Raw genomic sequence first — 18892 nt, forward strand, 5'->3', positions numbered from 1 at the left:
CGTCGTCGACCGATGAGAGAACTGTGGCGAAATCGAGCGGAGACGAGGACGGATCGCGACACAACGCACTAAAAAGACGAGACGAATGGCGGGCGACGCGACGCGACACTCTTCGCTCGTACCCCGAACACCGGGCGTCCCGCGACGACACTCGCGTCGATTCCGAACTCGCGTATCGTTAAGAGCAGCCCGACGGAGAACGAATCGCGATATTTATACGTCCCGATGGCGTTGGCGGTGATACACGTCGATCGCGGACTCGGCCAACGCCAATACACACGCGATGCGGAAGGATAACTGCGTAAGTATCGAACAGAGACGGAAACGGATCACACGACTCGACCCGAGCGCGGCCGATCACTGACTCGCGTGAAGTGCGTCCCTTACGCGCGATCGTCGCTGACTGAAGAACCTGAAATTGATAAAGTGATGTCACGATTTTTCAAAATTAATGAAACATATGCATTTCACAAAAGTACAGAAAAACGCGTTAATTATTATCGTCGATAATGTACGATGTGATTTAATTACGTAATTTAATTAAGACCGCGATTATGCGAGCAACAAAATCTTTTAACTATCTATCGTGATATATAATTTGCTAGATAACGACGCGCGGCGACCGCTCGCGTAGACAAATTGTTTATTTACTATCTACTTATAGTCGAGCAAAAAAATCGAGCATTGGAAATATTGAAAGGGCATTGTTCAGAGAAAATTTTAAGAAGATTCAGAGAATATTTTCGCGATCATTCGAGTAACGAAATCTTTTTTATCGTACCGTAGCTATTCATGTCACATACCTAATGTTCGTCAAAGCGGTATTCTTTAATCAGTAAACAGTTTTGTTTTTCCGAAATTTGATAACACTATTTTGCAATAATAAAAGAGCAATAAATTCTAACGTAAACGATTTTTTAATTGTGACACTCTATTTTGGTTTTCTCTTGTATAGTAGGGCCAGAACCTTTGTCAAGCTACCCCCCCCCCCATCCCCAGTACTTAAAAAAATATATTTAAAGTGTTCAAATCAAAGAAATTCATCAGAATTTGTTGCTATTTTGATGCTCGACGATAGCGCGAAATTTTGGAAATGTAACATTTTTTAAGAGACACTGTATATCAACACTAAAGTAAATATGGATATATCTTAAAAAATGTTTTTGCGCTATCTTAGAGTAAAATAGAAACAAATTCTGGTGTATTCATTTTTTTTTTCGATTTGAGCACTCTAAATATATTTTTTTATTATGGAGGAGCTAGCTTGATGGCAAGCTGGCCTCACCTCTTTCAAATGGCGTTTTCTGTCAAACGTTTTGAGCAACAAAATTTGGAATAAGACAACAAATTAACAACAAAACAGCATTAAATTTTTATATAGATTATATATCCTGCGGATTTGTTTGGCGCTGGAGGAGGGGTTAATTTTATAGGAGGGGAGGAAGTTAGAGTAACATAACAAAATATCTTAAGAAATAAAATCTTATTGAATCATCGATGTTATATTTAATATTGCAACGTTCTGTTTTAAATGATATGGTATAACTTAATGACAATTTTTTCACCTTGTTTTATCTGATACAGGCAATTGTTTTGCCACCTCTTGCAAAGTGGCCGCACGAAAATGGATTTACCTTTACCACATGGTTCCGCCTAGATCCCATCAACTCTGTTAATATCGAACGAGAAAAACCGTACCTCTACTGGTAAGTACTCTCACATCAAGTACCCTTATGTTCTCTTCAGGTGGAACGGAGGACTTAAAGAATCACCTATGTTTCTCAACTTCGGAGAAACCACTTATACATTCCAATTGAACTCATTAACCGTGATTCTATTGGCATATTTTTTCAACGAGAAAATAATATTGAAATTTTTTAGTCACATTTTAGTAAAATTTTTTTTACACAAAAATAATTTTAATTATCAAGCAGCAGGGTTGCCTAGCGCCAAGTGTACACGTGCGACACTGTCGTGCCTCTATTTACGCAAGACATCGTTTGCGAATTCCATAGATTATCGGATCTCAATAACGGCTGAATCGATTGATTTTTAAATAGATAGCTTGGATCCGATTATAACAAAAGTGTTTTTATTTTTCCGCTACATGACTTACGAGCGAAGATATCGCGATTTAAAATTCGTGTCCGTGTTCGTGGAGGAACAGAACGAGAAATTACGTGTCATGATTGGCGGTCGCGCCCGTGCCGTCGCGTGTCGAGGTAATGGTTAATCTGCGGCGAGTTTGACGTTTATGATGTGACAGTTCGAGATTAGTGACGTGTTGACGTGCGCGAAGTTAGTGGCAAATTAGTTTTTAGTTTTAAGCATAATTTGCATATTACATTTTGGTTTACATCGTGGAGGGAAATACGGCTGTGCCTAATATGAAGAGTTTAATATAACACTATTTTTTGTTCTTTTTTGGGGAAAAGATAATTTGATTAAAATTTCATTTGTAGTGCCAAATTAAAATTATTTTGTACAAGAATAGATTCTTGAGAGCGTTTTTTTTTTGCACGTGTATACTTGGTGCTTTCTTATACCTTTTTTTTAAAAAAGGTAATTTTGTTGTGATTTTATATACATAATCTCTGTTATATCTTTTCATACATATCGTATCTTAATACTAATAATAAAATATAGGACATTACAAAAGAAGAGATACGAATAAAACAGTTTTATCAAAGATAGAACATAACACTGCTGTTTCATTATTTTAGCTTTAAAACAAGCAAAGGAGTAGGATACTCTGCGCATTTCGTAGGCAACTGCTTAGTCCTGACTTCTATGAAAATAAAGGGCAAGGGCTTCCAACATTGTGTCAAATATGAATTTCAACCACGAAAGGTACACTATTAAAATATTTCTTAAATTAATGTGTATCTACAAAAATGGAAAATGTTTTATAAGCTGTATGAATATTTATTTTACAGTGGTATATGATCGCGGTAGTGTATATATATAATAGGTGGACAAAAAGTGAAATTAAATGTCTGGTCAATGGACAGTTAGCGTCGAGTACAGAAATGACATGGCACGTTTCGACGAATGATGTGAGTGTCCGCAATTATTATTTATGCCTAATAATCTTGTCTCTACAATGACAATTTGAGAAGAAATAATAACGTCATTTTATACAGCCTTTTGACAAATGTTACATTGGAGCAACCCCCGAATTGGACGAAGAGCGCGTGTTTTGTGGACAAATGAGTGCAATATATTTATTCAGTGAAGCGCTGACAACGCATCAAATATGCGCGATGCATAGACTGGGGCCGGGATATAAGGTATACTATATGTACTGTAATATATGCTGTATGTTCAAGTAAACAAATATTTAATCAAGTGACAGTATTTTTCGATTTTATATTCATAAACGAATATTCATTTTTTTGTTTTCCAATTCGTGCGCAGAGCCAGTTTCGTTTCGACAACGAGTGCTACCTGAATCTGCCCGACAATCATAAAAGGGTGAGTGAGCAGGATCTCTCTACGAGCATGGTGGACCAAAGTATGCAAATTGTAAGCATTTTGATTTTATTTTCCCGTTAACTTATGATTTGTACTTTGTTAATTATTCTGTTACTGCGTTCGAGTTCATCTGAGGTAATTACCCAATTATAATCAATGGTTTTCTTGACGGCCACTGCGGCTAATAAGGTTACCGATTCGATTTATTTAATCATTTTGGGAAAGTCGGGTTATTATGACTATGAATCTTGCATTATATTTGTTATGTTAATAATGTATGTATTTTTGTGCATTTTATTTTTTCATTTTCTTTTTTCTTTACTGAATGCTTATTTATTGAATGCTTATATTTCTTAATTAATGAATGTCGCAGAATAAACTTAGTAATGTGCAAAGTACTTTTGTTATAAGCATCGTTTTACATATATATCGTATAATTCTTTTTATACGATTTAATATGATGCTAATAAGTATTCCAATTGGTAGTAAGTAGCAGTATAATTATGGAGTAGCACTGAATTATTATTATTTTTAAATATGTGTTTCTGTATTTAGTTACATTATGTAGTTAGTATCCAATATGTTTATATTCTGGTAAGAATGAATAATGTAGTGCATATTGATGTCGTAGTAATGTATTATGAATTACTCACCATAATATTAGAAGTTTTCCGTGCAATAGATTTATAATTTTATTAATTTATTATTTTATGTGTAATATTCCAGGTACTTTATGATGGAAAATTATCGAATGCAATTGTGTTCATGTACAATCCAGTAGCAACAGACTCGCAGCTTTGTCTACAAAGTGCACCGAAAGGCAACATCTCTTATTTTGTACATACTCCGCACGCCCTCATGTTACAGGTATAGTTGCTATTCAACAGAAATAGATATTTAGCATTAGATATATAGAGTTATATGAGTTTTTCATTTATTAAACACACAAATAGCATACACAATAGTAAACACACAAATAGCACATGTAGAATAAGTTTCAAAGATATAAAATTCTAGATATATAATTAAAAATGTAATAGGAAAAAATGTTTATTTTGGCTTTCAGGATGTCAAGGCCGTTATAACGCACTCAATTCACAGCACGTTAAACTCGATAGGTGGTATTCAAGTACTGTTCCCGTTATTCTCCCAGCTAGATATGCCTTACGACTGCATAGCGCCGAACGACATTAAGCGCGATCCGACATTATGGTAAAATTTATTAATAGTTACAGCTCTTCAAACTTATGCGTTTAAATAGACGGCATTAATGAGAATATTGACGTCATTTTTCAGTTCGAAACTGCTCGGATTTATTTGCGACTTGGTAGAAAGCTCTCAAACCGTTCAACAGCATATGGTACAAAACAGAGGATTTCTGGTAATAAGTTTTATGCTACAAAAATCAAGTCGAGATCATCTCACGACGGAAGTTCTTGCATCTTTCTTGGAGTTGACGAAGCATTTAGTGACCTGTCTTAGTGCAAACAGCGATTTATTATTGAAACAGGTACTGATTTATCAACAAATTATTATATGCTAATATTCTATTAGTGAATTATTAATACTGTTGGATGTATTAATATGATAAATATATTAATAAATGTTTTATATTGATGTAATATGCAGCTAAGATAATTGTTTGAATTGGTTTATATTAATTTGATTAGAATAAAAGACTAAAAGGATAGATAAAATATTTTAAATTATAGTTTTTATATATTTTATTTTATGTGCAATTTGCAATTATCTTAGCTGACAATATTGTAAGACGCCTACATATTAGATTTAGAAAAATTAGAGTACAATATAATAATCCCTGCAGTATGAAAATTTAGGTAAAAACTATTTCCATAAAAGATTTGAAAATAAGATAGAAAATCACTCATAAAAAATAAAAATATTAATTATTTTAGAGAAAGCATAATCATATCGCAACATTAATTTTATTTGAATAGTAAAGAAAAAAAGGATTATACCTTTTTAGTTAATTTAGTTTCTGGAGAATCAAAAACTCTTTATCCATGCACATCTAGCTATATCTCCTCATTTTCAGATGATATCGTTTACCCGCATGTGCATGGATTATGTCCAATTTGGTTTAATTTTGTTAAAATGTCAATATCAATACATCTCGTTTCTTCAATTTGCGTTATCATCTCTGCTATGTAATGTAATAGCTTCCACGCTTTCATTGTAATTGCTCCTGTCAAAATATTCGCAAACATCCTATACTCATGTATCAATGTATGTGTTTAATATTCATTTCCGTTTCACTGAGATTTTGTTAAAAGCCTTTTACAATAAATTATAAGCATGCCTATTTCTTCTTCGATTATTGTGTTATTCAAACTTTGGATCGCATGCAATCTACCGACTTTTGAGCTTCCTGATTTAAAAGAAGTGGCTACGCAAAATATTTTGTTTGTAATGTCGCTTTTACATCAAAATTCATAATTCTTATTTTGCGACGTTGGGAATTTTCGTCTGTCTCTGCTACATCTCATAACAAATTTTGTTTTTTGTCTCTAAATATGCACTATCATTAAAATCTCGTTACACATCACATTGTTTTCAATTATCACAGGTTTCCAACGGAATAATTAACTCTATTAAATACTGATCATGCATTTAATATATGTTTGATTTGTTTGCAATTTAATATGAATAATACAAATGTGATATTAATATAAAATAATTATATTATTAACTGCGCCAAATCAATGGCATTTCCCGTCATTTTCAGAATAGATATGAATTATACACATTCTAAATTTGTATTTCTGTTATTTCTCAGATTTTTTCCAATCGATGAATTGTACACATTCTAAATTTGTATTTCTGTTATTTCTCAGATTTTTTCCAATCGATGTAAATGCACGAATATTTATTTGGATTTGTTTTTCATCTAACTACTATACAATTATTGTTGTTTGTAACAGCAATACTATCTGCACTTTATCTATCATGGCTTTCAACTGTTTTTATAAGTTTAACAATTCGTATTTGATATTTGTTTATTATTTGTTTCCTTACAAATATTATTTTTTATGATATTTATTTTAAAAATGTGTCCAATAATTTTTTAACTATTTTATATATTTTTTAAACATTCATATTTGTATTTATATATTTCAATTACTACCCAAATATTACGCAAAAACAAATTAAGTAAATCGGAATAAACTAAAAAAATTAACGTATCTTTATAAATTTATATTAATAAACTCTAGATAATTAAACCATTTCAAATGCATACATTAATATAAATCAAGACAATAGTACAGCTCAGAAAAATATAAAAGTCGGCTAGATTGGTGTGTCCGAAGAACAGGCAGATCCATGGTGATGTAGTTGTTTTATTTTTCATTCCTAACATGGCAGCTACTGGATCACGTTCTTTTTAATCCCGCTCTATGGATATATACGCCAGCGCCAGTACAAACACGGCTTTACTCGTACCTGGCCACTGAATTTCTTAGCGACACGCAAATTTATTCCAACGTGAGACGTGTATCGACGGTTCTGCAAACTGTGCATACGCTCAAATACTATTATTGGGTAGCTAATCCTCGCGGCAAAAGCGGAATAACGCCGAAAGGACTTGGTATGTGTTATCATGTTCAATTAATTAATATTGGCAATGCAAATTTATCCCGAACGCGTAAAATGTAATGTTTTATAAATTATATAATTAAATTTTTTATAGATGGACCACGACCGCAACAGAAAGACATTCTTACAATTCGTTCTTACATTTTATTATTTTTAAAGCAATTAATAATGATTGGTAACGGTGTAAAAGATGATGAACTACAGAGCATACTTAACTATCTAACGACGATGCACGAGGTAATTTATTTTAAATAACAAAGCAAATTATGCAAAATAAAAATATACGAAAAACATTTTTTAAAATCTTTGACGACTTTTAGGATGAAAATTTACATGACGTTTTACAAATGCTGATATCTTTGATGTCGGAACATCCGTCATCGATGGTACCCGCATTTGATGCAAAACAAGGAGTACGAACAATTTTCAAGCTTTTGGCAGCCGAGAGCCAACTGATACGTTTACAAGCTTTAAAATTGCTAGGATTCTTCCTCAGTCGCAGTACACATAAGTAAAAAATTTTTCTCTCATAATTTATGCAATTAAGATATTTTTAAAAATATTTTTTAAAATACTTTCAATATTTTAAATGTTTTAAATATTAAAAAAAGAAATTAATATTATTTAATTCACACAGACGAAAATACGACGTCATGAGCCCGCATAATCTGTATACGTTATTGGCTGAAAGGCTTTTACTGAACGAAGAAACACTCTCATTACCGACATACAATGTTTTATACGAGGTAAACATTCTTTACGTATAAAATAATATTTGTTCGTATAATTTCTTACTTAAAATTTTTAATTTTAGATTATGACTGAACATATCAGTCAACAAATATTGTATGCCAGACACCCCGAACCTGAATCTCACTATCGTCTGGAAAATCCGAGTAAGTTGAAAACTTGTATAAATAAACCGAACATTTTTTATACAATATTTTTAATCTCTCAATATCTCTTTCAGTGATCTTGAAGGTAGTCGCGACATTAATTCGACAATCAAAGCAAACGGAACAACTACTGGAAGTGAAGAAACTATTCCTGTCAGACATGACGCTGCTCTGCAACAACAATCGAGAGAATCGGCGAACAGTTTTGCAAATGTCTGTGTGGCAGGAGTGGCTTATCGCCATGGCTTACATCCATCCGAAGAACACCGAAGAACAAAAGATATCCGATATGGTGTATTCCTTATTTCGCATGCTTCTTCATCACGCTATCAAGCACGAATACGGTGGCTGGCGTGTGTGGGTTGACACGCTGGCTATTGTACATTCTAAGGTAAATTTGCGAGTTTGAATATATATAGTCATCTCTCGAAACAATTCTAATGCTCTTAATATACGCAGGTATCCTATGAGGAATTCAAACTTCAATTTGCCCAAATGTACGAACATTACGAGCGACAAAGATCCGACAACATTACGGATCCCGAGCTAAGACAACAGAGGCCGATCAGTACGATTTCCGGATGGGATCAACAGCATTCCGGAAGCAACGGATATAATAGACCAGCGTGGGGAAATCAACAGAATCACGAGATACAGCATATGGAAAGAAATTACAAGGTATTTTTTAAAAAATAACATTTTATTTTCTTAATAAGCTATTTTACTCTGCGTACCTTTTAAAATGTTTCTGTATTAATGGATGCATTATCTCAATGCTTTTTGTCAATTAAAAATTATTTATGAGAACAAAAAATTTATTGTTTTCAATAATATTTTGTTCTATGACACAGGAGTTTGATTCATCTGAGACAAATGATCGATTGGAAGAATCCTGTAGCTGCGACCTCAATTCAATAGACAACACCGAAAGTGACGGTAGTCCGGCTATCGTGAAATCGCGCAGTGAGACCTTGGATACACTGCAATCGTGCGAGGTAGTGTCGTTGGACTCCAGATTGAGTGACAAGCCGGAAACACCAATTACCGCGCGCGAAACTCACACGGAGACGCCGACGATTCTCGAAGAAGCGAACAGCGAAGCTGTCTCATTGCCAACCACGCAAGAGACCAGCGAAGTGATATCGATTGAGAGCTCCAGCGACTTTTACTGCGAGGTACACAAAATCGAAAGTTCCAGTCCCGACTCGATGATAGTTCAGGAGACGTCGAAAAAGGAAGAAGACACAGTACTTGAGAAACAATCTGTTGCTGATACCGAAAGCTCTTCAACCGAACAGATCAAGGAAAGCACGAAAGCGACAGCTGTCGAATCAAAAGACCCGAAGGAAACTGTGACAGATACAACACCTGACGACACAGTTTCGACAACGGTGGACAACGTTGAAGATCCACCAATTGCGGACGAGGAAGTAAAAGATAAGTCTGTCGAAGAAAATAATGTTACGACCGACGACAATAACAGTACACCGACCAACGCTGAAGATTCCGACAAAGTTGCAACAGTAATTGAAAACGTGGCCGATTCTGTTGCTTCAAAGGCTGACACCGACACCGACGCCAACACTGAAGATACCGTGCCAATTGTCCCTTCTGACGAAACGCGGGAGCCGTTAACGGTTAAAGTTATCGAGAAGCTCCAGTTGGAGAACGACCGCGAGATAATTGATAGCGATACGTCAGAGGCGTACTTGACGCCGACGGAGAATCAAGAGATCTCGAGCGAGATAAAAAGTAGAACGTCCGAAGGAGAGAAAATCGACGAAGATATCGTCGTGAAGAAGGACACTTCCGAAGACAGGGACACTACCGCTGAGACTGGTGAGAACGACACAGGGGAAACTGTAAAAAATCCTAATTGCTCAACTAGCATAGTAGAAAGCAGTGAGGCTTGCGCGGAGAAAGCGGTAGATCTAGAAAACGAGAAGGTGGAACCCGTAATAGTGAATAGTGAGTTAAGTAGTGACGAACGCGCCGTGGATTCTTTAACGGAGGACAAAAGTGCTGTTATTAATGATAACGAAGACGCAAAGGTAAACGAGAAACACTCAAGGGAGCCGTCCACTATTTCTACTAGCGTAAGTGATAATAAGTCAGACGTTCCGGTGACGACTGGCGAGGTAGAAGTTACAGATAATGTTTGTAGTAATAGCGATGTTCAAAGTTCTGTAGATAATGTGACGCAAGTGCCAAATCCTAAACAGCAAATCCCAACAATATCTACGGTCTGTGATGCAACTAAAAGTTTATCCGACGGTGTGCCTCAAATCGTTAGTTCTAATGTGGTTGCCAGGGACAATGCGTTATTGAATGACTTAACTCCAGATCGCGTAGATATCCATCGCAGATCCAGCCTGCCGATCGTATCCACGGAAACGGTCGCGGACGATAACAGTCACGAGCCACCCTCCTTGCCTGTGCCCTTACGAAAAACATCGTCACCCCAAAAACGACCAAGGAGTGCCTCTACGTCCACGCAGGTGGATCCTAATCATTTCGGTGAGTCACGGAGTAAACATTAGATTGACCATTCATTATATTGAAAAACACATTGAGACCAATCAAATTTTGAAATGTTCAAGGAAGTTTATATTAATAATGAAACTTATTATTCTTTAATGAGTTCGACTGAGAATTATTAAATTCTTATTAAAATCATGTAAATATGATTAAAACGTTATAATTATGAAGAATATTCGAAACTCCATGTGATGACTCATATAGCAAAGATTATCATAACAAGGAATGCATATACATTAAACTCAAAATATATATATATAATTATTAACACGTCGTAATATAAATTATAATTCATAAATGATCATAAACAAAGATTGAAATATAAAGGCGGCTCTACAATGAGTCGTTAGTTGATCGTAAGAAATTTAACCATTCGCTTTTCTTTTCTAAGATTAACTGTGATTGGCTAGATTTCTTACGATCAACGCAAGGGTGAAACGGAAATGTCAAGAAATAGAGATCCTGTATAAGAGATTGGACATCAGCCTAGAAGTGAATCGTGCATATATGTATACGACATACGACAATAGACATACACAGATATACGGAGATACGTGTGTATCTCTCTCTTCTTGATCAACAAGATTCCCCATTGGTGCCACCATGTTCTAGGCAGACCAATCCCCGGGAATCCCCAAGATGTCCAATCTTACACAGGATCTTTACCATCTTTACTTGTCGCGCCAATTCTCAACACATGAATAAATCTATATATATATTTTTTGTTCTCACATATTTTTTTATCGCAGAAGCCAAAAGATCGAAACAAGGAAATCCCTCCACGCGGCCGATGTTCAGTCCAGGTCCGACACGACCTCCGTTCAGAATACCAGAATTTAAGTGGTCGTATATACATCAACGGCTGCTGTCGGATGTACTATTCTCTTTGGAAACTGATATTCAAGTGTGGAGAAGGTAGAGTATACAATGCGCTGCAATGTATACATGTACACTGATGATATAACAACCTTGTCGGGATATTCTACGGATAATTTCTGCATTACAGTCATTCAACAAAGTCCGTACTGGATTTCGTAAACAGCAGCGAGAATGCCATTTTCGTGGTGAACACTGTCCATTTAATTTCGCAGTTAGCCGACAACCTTATAATAGCTTGTGGCGGTTTGTTGCCCTTATTAGCGTCGGCTACTTCGCCAAATGTATGTAAATCAATTTTGATATACAATTAATGAAAAAAATAATGATGTTTCTACAATCCATTTCTAATCCATGTCTGAAATGCTTTCTAGAATGAACTGGATGTAATCGAACCAACTCAGGGGATGCCAATCGAAGTGGCAGTTTCTTTTTTGCAAAGACTAGTCAACATGGCTGATGTACTTATATTCGCTAGCTCGTTAAATTTTGGAGAACTGGAGGCTGAAAAAAATATGTCAAGCGGTGGCATATTGCGACAGTGTTTACGATTGGTTTGTATCACTGTGCATAAGGTATTTTATGGTTACAGAATGAAACGAACTTTGTTAGAATAGTTAGACATAGTTATATCTTTATCATTATATAAAAGTTTATATGGTTAAACGATTTTAACAAATTATTTGTCGATTTAGGAGAATATATTTAATATTAGTGCACAATGTGTGTTTATGCACTTGGTAAAATATAGAATTCCTGACATTAAATTCAGTTTAGAAAGAAATGTTAAAAAATATTATGTCAACAAGATTTTTTTTAAGTTGTGCTTTACAATGTCGTGTTACATGTGCGATTAATTTTTAAGAGTAATATAATTCCCATATAGATATCTAATTTTAATTTAATGTAATCCATGAATGAAAAAAAGTAATTGCAATAGTAGTTACATTTTTATTTATGTTTATTTAGTGAGAATATATACTTATATAGCATGCACATGTCAGACTATACAGTACAGAGTAACACACCTTAAAAATACAAGATGTGACATGTAAAATTTATGTACTTGTGCAATTAAAAAATTTTAATACGGTGTTATGATGTAAATTACAATATAAAATTTAAGGTAAATTATAATTTTAGATTTTTTTAGATTTTTCATAATTTTAGAAGATGTTTTACAATTTAAAAAAAATTGATTTATTTCATCAACCCTTATTTAATGTGAAAAATTTATAGTTTCATAATATCAAATGTGATATATTTATATTTGTAGTATCCAAAAAGTAGTGTACAATTAATTCAAATATTTTTAGCTTTAATATAAATCTCAGTTAGACATTTATAATATGTACATTCACACATCTTTTGTTGTATTTACCTAATAAACTGCTTCTATAGGTCTGTACATGTGCCGTTAGAAACTGCTTAGAGTGTAAAGAACGTGGCAGATCGTACAGCATGTTAGGTCGGCAGATTGGTACTAGTAATAAATCACAGCACATACAATCGCTTATACGCGGGGCTCAAACATCGCCTAAGGTACGTTTTATCTGATCAAACTTATTTTAATAATTATAACATTGTTAATAGGTAATATTATGCTAAACACATTACTTACGTTTCTTGGTTTAATTTTAATTTGTTAAAAAACAATTATTTTATTTGTAACTATTGGTAATTGATTTTATAATGTAACGAAATATTCTTTATTTATAGAACATCGTGGACAATCTTACGCATCAGTTAAGTCCTGTAAAGGATCCCGAGAAATTGCTGCAAGACATGGACGTAAATCGTTTGAGAGCTGTCATATACAGAGATGTTGTAAGTAATAATATTTTATAGCAACGATAAAGTAAAAATGAACATATATAAGACAAGAAGATTAAGTTACGTATATTAATTTCAGGAAGAAACCAAGCAGGCACAGTTTCTGTCCCTTGCTATAGTTTACTTCATCTCTGTATTAATGGTTTCCAAATACCGTGACATATTGGAACCGCCAATATCGCAACGTCCACCGAGTCCAGTGCAAACAATACAAACAAATGGTGCCGGTCTGAGGCCAGGTAGCCCTTCAGGTAAGATTCTCGTGTCTTATCGGCATCACCGACACTAATCCAAAAGATAATATTTATAAAGCTACACAAAATATTAATTACAGATAAAATTATTTTCAATTAATGCGTTAAGAGCAACTAAATATTATTTTATAATTAACAAGAATGATTATATTACAAAATACTATAGTAATTTTACAAAATTATTATTTTCATCATAGTATCTATAAATTATTATCACTGGGTATGCACTCTGCAAAGAACTTATAAATTTGAAAAGTAAAAACTATAAAAATTAATATGTTATTCCATGTTGATAACGTAGCTTTTATGATCTTTTATATATTAATTTTTTTTATTTATTAATATTTATGATTGTGCTCTATTAAATCATCGTCTATTCGATGATTTAAAAATCAAAATATTAAGAAATCGCGAAAAAAAAAAATTAATTTTTGTTATTATGATTTGCACGTTAAATACTAACTCTTCCCTTAAAAAATTAAGAATTTTTAAGAATTCTTCTGTTTACTCAAAACTCTTACGTGTCAGATATATATTCTTATATATCTTTCATTTAAAAAATTATAACATACTCATTAAGAAAAATTTAAATTAAATTAATGATTTAATTGATAATTTCCAATACTCTACAAGTCTACAGCATGACTGCAGCTATATAAATGCATAAAAGAGAAACGATGTATGTCTCATAAAGGACATTTTATCTGCTTACTATATAAAAAGTTAAATTTATATCTTTCTCTACACATTTTTAATTAATATTGGTACTAATTTGTTGCTAAGAAATTATGTAATTTTGTAAGCTTTGAACGGCGAATTAACTAAGTTAAAAAAATTTCTGTCACAAAAATATTGTAAATAAACGAAAAATAATGAATGTTATAAATAGCATATATGTACAGATATGTAGCTAATGTGTTCAACACTGTGCACCAAACGATGTAGCTGCAACTAAGACAACAGCACATGACACCAGTAGAACGCATGTGTTATTGCACTGTATGAAGTAAACATTTTATTATATGTATCTGACAGTGAGAGTTTTGATGTTTGCCGAATGTGTTTGCACTTTTTGCGTTACAAATATATATTTAGGTCATTATATCATTGTTACTATATTCTCTTGAATGTGAAACTTCTTTATGTGGGAAATTAAATAATCTCTTTATAACTGCTGTTATTTAGTTGATATTGGAATGTTTAACAAATCAAGAAATTTTATACAAAATAAGTTCTTTTAGAATGTTATACTCCGGTTGCTATTGATAATATATTACAAGCTTTAATATAAAATTTTAAATCGGTATGTTATTATTTTTATTATTAAAATTTGTAAATATTACAAATTAAAAATAGACATTATTAATTAAAAATTAGTTATAAATTATAAAACAATACAATATTTAAAATGATAAAATATTATTTACTGAATTTCACTCTATGAATGTTAATTAAATATATATAGGTTTTTTTTAATATTTCTTATAATATTTAAATGTATGTAAAAGCAAATTTTCTAATAGGTGTTTATTCTTATATTGGAATTTTATAGTACATATTCTTTGATTAAAAATTTTTCTCTTTTTAAAGATATAGATAAAGATTTTTTAATTACATTTTCAATTATAATTGTTCTTGAACTTTTAAAATAAGAAACTTTGCGTGTATTGCACTGCGTATACAATTAATTTTTTTTTGCGGAAATGCTGACAATTTGCCATGGTATAATTTCGAAAATAACAGCTTTAAAATAAGCAGACATTAATTATATTGCTTGTTTGCTATTTTATTAAACGTATGCATAGAGTGAAGGGCAGTATGATAAATATGCAATGAATCGCGAGCAATAACAGTGATAACGCACAACCGGATAACGTGGTAAATGTGGTTCCTCGGCAGATGGAAATGGTGGTGGAGGAGGGCGGCCCTTATTTCCACAGTGGTCTCACCACGTGTACCCACAGTTCCTCCCGGGATCTCACCCTAACGCCAATGCAAATGTCAATGCCAATGCCAATCATCACATCAACCAGCACCATCACCAGCACCCGCTACCGGCTGCCAGGCACTCTAATCGCCAGCCACCCTCTAACTATTATCTCCCGAATCACCACAACAATCACTATAATCATCATTCGAATAATCATAACTATCATCGCCATCATCACTATCATCATCACAATAACAACAACCATCACCATACGCTTCAAAAGCATATCGATCAGCCCCGAAATCTCTGTCATAGAAACTCCGGTGTCGGTCTGCAAGGTAATTCAAAAACCCGAAAGTTGTTTCACGGAATGCCCGAGTTCTTTTGGCCTGATTTATTGCGCATTGTACTCTTGTTTCCCCATTAACTTGCAAACTGCACGACGCTTATCAACGAGTCTTTGCGCAATTTTCTCGATGTCTTCTTGATGTTGTATCAACGCAATCGATTCTTTTCGCACATTATAAAATTTATTTCTTAAAATTAAGAAAAATTTTTTTTACAAAAAGTTAATAATCTCAAAGAAAATTTATTTCATAAGTTTCGTTTACTTCTCATTCTCTTCTCGCAATCATTTATATAATCCAATCGATAATCCAATCTGAGCATTTCTTGTTTACCTTTATTATATGATTATCATAATCAAATATTTTCTTTTATTAATTATACTGTTTAGTTATTACCTAGTTTTCTAGGCAAAAAATTCGCATTGCATGTCGCACAACCTTACCTCGAACTTGCAACATATTATTCCGCAAAAAATCGACTTAATAATTGTTCTATTCTAGCATGTGGAATATATATTCCGTTGTTATAAAATTCATTTAATTAATAAAAATCAAAACACGCATGAACATGACAAAAATGCTATCTCTGAACTCGAAGGACATAAACAAAATACACATAGTTGTTCGATAAATAATTTTTTATCATTGAGTGAGATACAATAATCTTTGAATTGGATTTTCTCCTTTTAATGTTATATATATTTTTAGAGAAAGATCCCCAATACTAGCAGTATAAGTCTCAAAGTCATATATACCGAACAAAATTACCTTTTTTAAAAAAAGGTGCCAAGTGTGTATGTGCGTCTCCAAGAAAAAACCTATTATTAGTATTACCTATTATTATATTAGGTAAATTGTCTTTGGAAAAGATATTATAGACTATATATGCGTATGAGCCTTTTAAAACCCAGACGCACATAATTTTTCTGGATAAATTTTCAATACTTTCAAAATATGTGCTTTTTATTAGAGAAAAGCTGATAAAGAACAACTGGTTTATGTAGTGGAAACTTTGCAAATAATTTAAAAATAATATAAATGCAAATAATTTAAAAATAATATAAACTTCCACAATGGAAATATTATAGCTAATATCAATATCTATAATAACAATCAGTTAAGTCGTAATGCAATAAAAAAATTGTTTCGAGTAAGTGATAACAATAGTTATATCACTTATTCATACTAATTGTATTTTTAAATCCATAGAGTCGGATAGCACTCAGTCTGTTGCAAAATGAGCTTTTTTTGAGCATGAAACTCTATAGATGAGAGCAATTTATTAATAAGACGGAAGCAACTCACTCACCAAGAAGTATTTTGAAAGCCGTAGCAGCATCATCTCTTGTATATGTGTTCCATGTGTCTTAAACTTGACAAATTGTTTGTCATACCACAAAACTTCCAATATAGCCCATATTTAATGATTTGTCATTGAAGGTGGTAAATCCTGGTTAATGCTGCTAACAAAAGTATTATATTATATATTATACAATTCTATAATAGATATTTTTATTTCACAAAAAAAATATTTAACTTACAGGATAAAATGTTCTGATGTGGCATTAATTTTCTCTCTCTCTCTCTCTCTCTCTCTCTCTCTCTCTCTCTTTCTAATAAAATTTCTACATCTTAAAAAATCTTTCCATCAACGTTACTTATATTTATTGTTTTTTTTTTTCTGGTCTTGTCTACGCTCAACAGTGCTGAAATAATATAATTTGATAGTAAAATAAGAAATATTTAAAAATATTTGAGAAAATGATAAATAAATTTACTCACCAGCCAATGAATCGATGATGTTTTCCTCGTTGAATTCGCACACACTCGCGACACGATCAGAAACGCTAACACACGAGAGACGCGATTACTTTACACGCCGAAATGGCGTCGGGTCGGTTCAAGGGTACGTTCCGTTTCACGCATGATACGCATGATGCATCGTTCATCCTTGTTGTTTGTCAAATGTTAAACAAGGATGAACAATACATTATGCGCATCATGCGTTGAAACGGAACGCAGCCAAGCATCCCCAGCGATGCCTTCCGCAAGAAACTTCGTTCTCGACAAACAAAAAAACGCGAGGAACGCGACGAGATTAAGCGGAGACGGGGACGGACCGCGACACGACGTGAAAACTCAGGCGATTTTGGCGCCAATTACTCACGGACGGGTGAGGAGAGGAGAAAGGAGCACGAGGAACGCGACCACTTTTCACGCCGATTAATGTCGTCGGACTCTGTCCGACATCTCCGGCGATGCCTTTCGCGAGGAAACACGCTCTCGACCGACGAGAGGACGCGAAAAACGCGACGAGATTTCACCTCGCGACAACAAAAAGACGAGACAATGGCGGCGACGCGACACTCTTCGTTGCGTACGCCGGACGCCGGACACCGGTCGTCCCGCAACGACACTCCCGTCGATCCCTCGCGTGTCGACAATACGAATAGAATGCCCGACGAATAGAATCACGATACTAATACGTCCCGATGATTAACGTCGATCGCGAACTCGCCACGCCAAAGAACGCGCGACGCGGAAGGGTACGTGATTACGTATCGATCGGAAACGGATGCGGATCACGACTCGATGCGAGCGCGGCCGACTACCACCGAATCGGTGGTGATCGGCCGCGAGTCGGTGGTGGTCGGCCGCGCTCGCATCGAGTCACGATCCGTATCCGTTTCCGATCGAAACGTAATCACTCTTCCGGTGTAGACGAAGAATGTCGCGTCGCCATTGTCTTTTTAGTGCATTTTATCGCGATTCGTCCTCGTCTCCGCTCGATCCGTCACGCTTCTCGCATCCTCTCGTCGGTCGAGAGCGAGTTTCCCCGCATCGCCGGGGTTAGTGCACAACAGTCGCCCGCGTTCGCGTCGTGTCGCGGTCAGTCTACGTTCGACACGTAGTTACCCTTCCGCATCACGCGTTTCTTGCCGACTTGCGAGCTCGCGATCGCCGTGGATCGCTCGCAAACGCCATCGGGACACATAAATATCGTGATTCGTCGACGGGAGTGTCGTCGCGGAACACTCAGTGTCCGGTGTACGGTTGTACGCCACGAACAGTGTCGCGTCGCCGTCATTGTTTTGTTTTTTAGTGTCGCGAGATGAAATTTCGTCGCGT

General features: G+C 34.5%; 1 protein-coding gene and 1 long non-coding RNA gene across 12 annotated transcripts in view; one reads left to right on the forward strand and one right to left on the reverse strand.

Moving 5' to 3' along the window:
* The window catches only part of LOC105831026 (neurobeachin), a 348598-nt gene that overhangs the window by 254908 nt on the left and 74798 nt on the right, over positions 1-18892 (forward strand). For 4 of the 10 annotated variants that reach the window (XM_036287669.1, XM_012670844.3, XM_012670845.3 and 1 more), the window contains exons 6-28: positions 1585-1706; positions 2724-2850; positions 2937-3056; positions 3144-3290; positions 3418-3525; positions 4201-4341; positions 4541-4686; positions 4771-4984; positions 6829-7081; positions 7184-7326; positions 7410-7600; positions 7727-7835; positions 7904-7985; positions 8060-8376; positions 8445-8663; positions 8837-10502; positions 11273-11438; positions 11530-11683; positions 11774-11953; positions 12801-12941; positions 13119-13226; positions 13312-13483; positions 15386-15754. In XM_036287669.1, the coding sequence (XP_036143562.1) occupies positions 1585-1706; positions 2724-2850; positions 2937-3056; positions 3144-3290; positions 3418-3525; positions 4201-4341; positions 4541-4686; positions 4771-4984; positions 6829-7081; positions 7184-7326; positions 7410-7600; positions 7727-7835; positions 7904-7985; positions 8060-8376; positions 8445-8663; positions 8837-10502; positions 11273-11438; positions 11530-11683; positions 11774-11953; positions 12801-12941; positions 13119-13226; positions 13312-13483; positions 15386-15754 (5395 nt within the window). The remainder of the gene's footprint in view (positions 1-1584; positions 1707-2723; positions 2851-2936; positions 3057-3143; positions 3291-3417; positions 3526-4200; positions 4342-4540; positions 4687-4770; positions 4985-6828; positions 7082-7183; positions 7327-7409; positions 7601-7726; positions 7836-7903; positions 7986-8059; positions 8377-8444; positions 8664-8836; positions 10503-11272; positions 11439-11529; positions 11684-11773; positions 11954-12800; positions 12942-13118; positions 13227-13311; positions 13484-15385; positions 15755-18892) is intronic. The other 6 variants (XM_012670848.3, XM_028191283.2, XM_012670849.3 and 3 more) reach the window with 4 other exon arrangements.
* LOC114254646 lies at positions 15778-17626 on the reverse strand. Of its 2 annotated transcripts, XR_004963968.1 has the most exons (3): positions 17546-17626; positions 17305-17469; positions 15778-17226 (listed from the first exon to the last, which is right to left on the reverse strand). It is a non-coding gene; the product is annotated as an uncharacterized LOC114254646 (long non-coding RNA). The 2 variants fall into 2 exon arrangements; XR_003625950.2 differs by having other exon boundaries at positions 15778-17469.

The sequence above is a fragment of the Monomorium pharaonis genome, chromosome 1 (assembly GCF_013373865.1).
Source record: "Monomorium pharaonis isolate MP-MQ-018 chromosome 1, ASM1337386v2, whole genome shotgun sequence".
Lineage (NCBI taxonomy): Eukaryota > Metazoa > Arthropoda > Insecta > Hymenoptera > Formicidae > Monomorium > Monomorium pharaonis.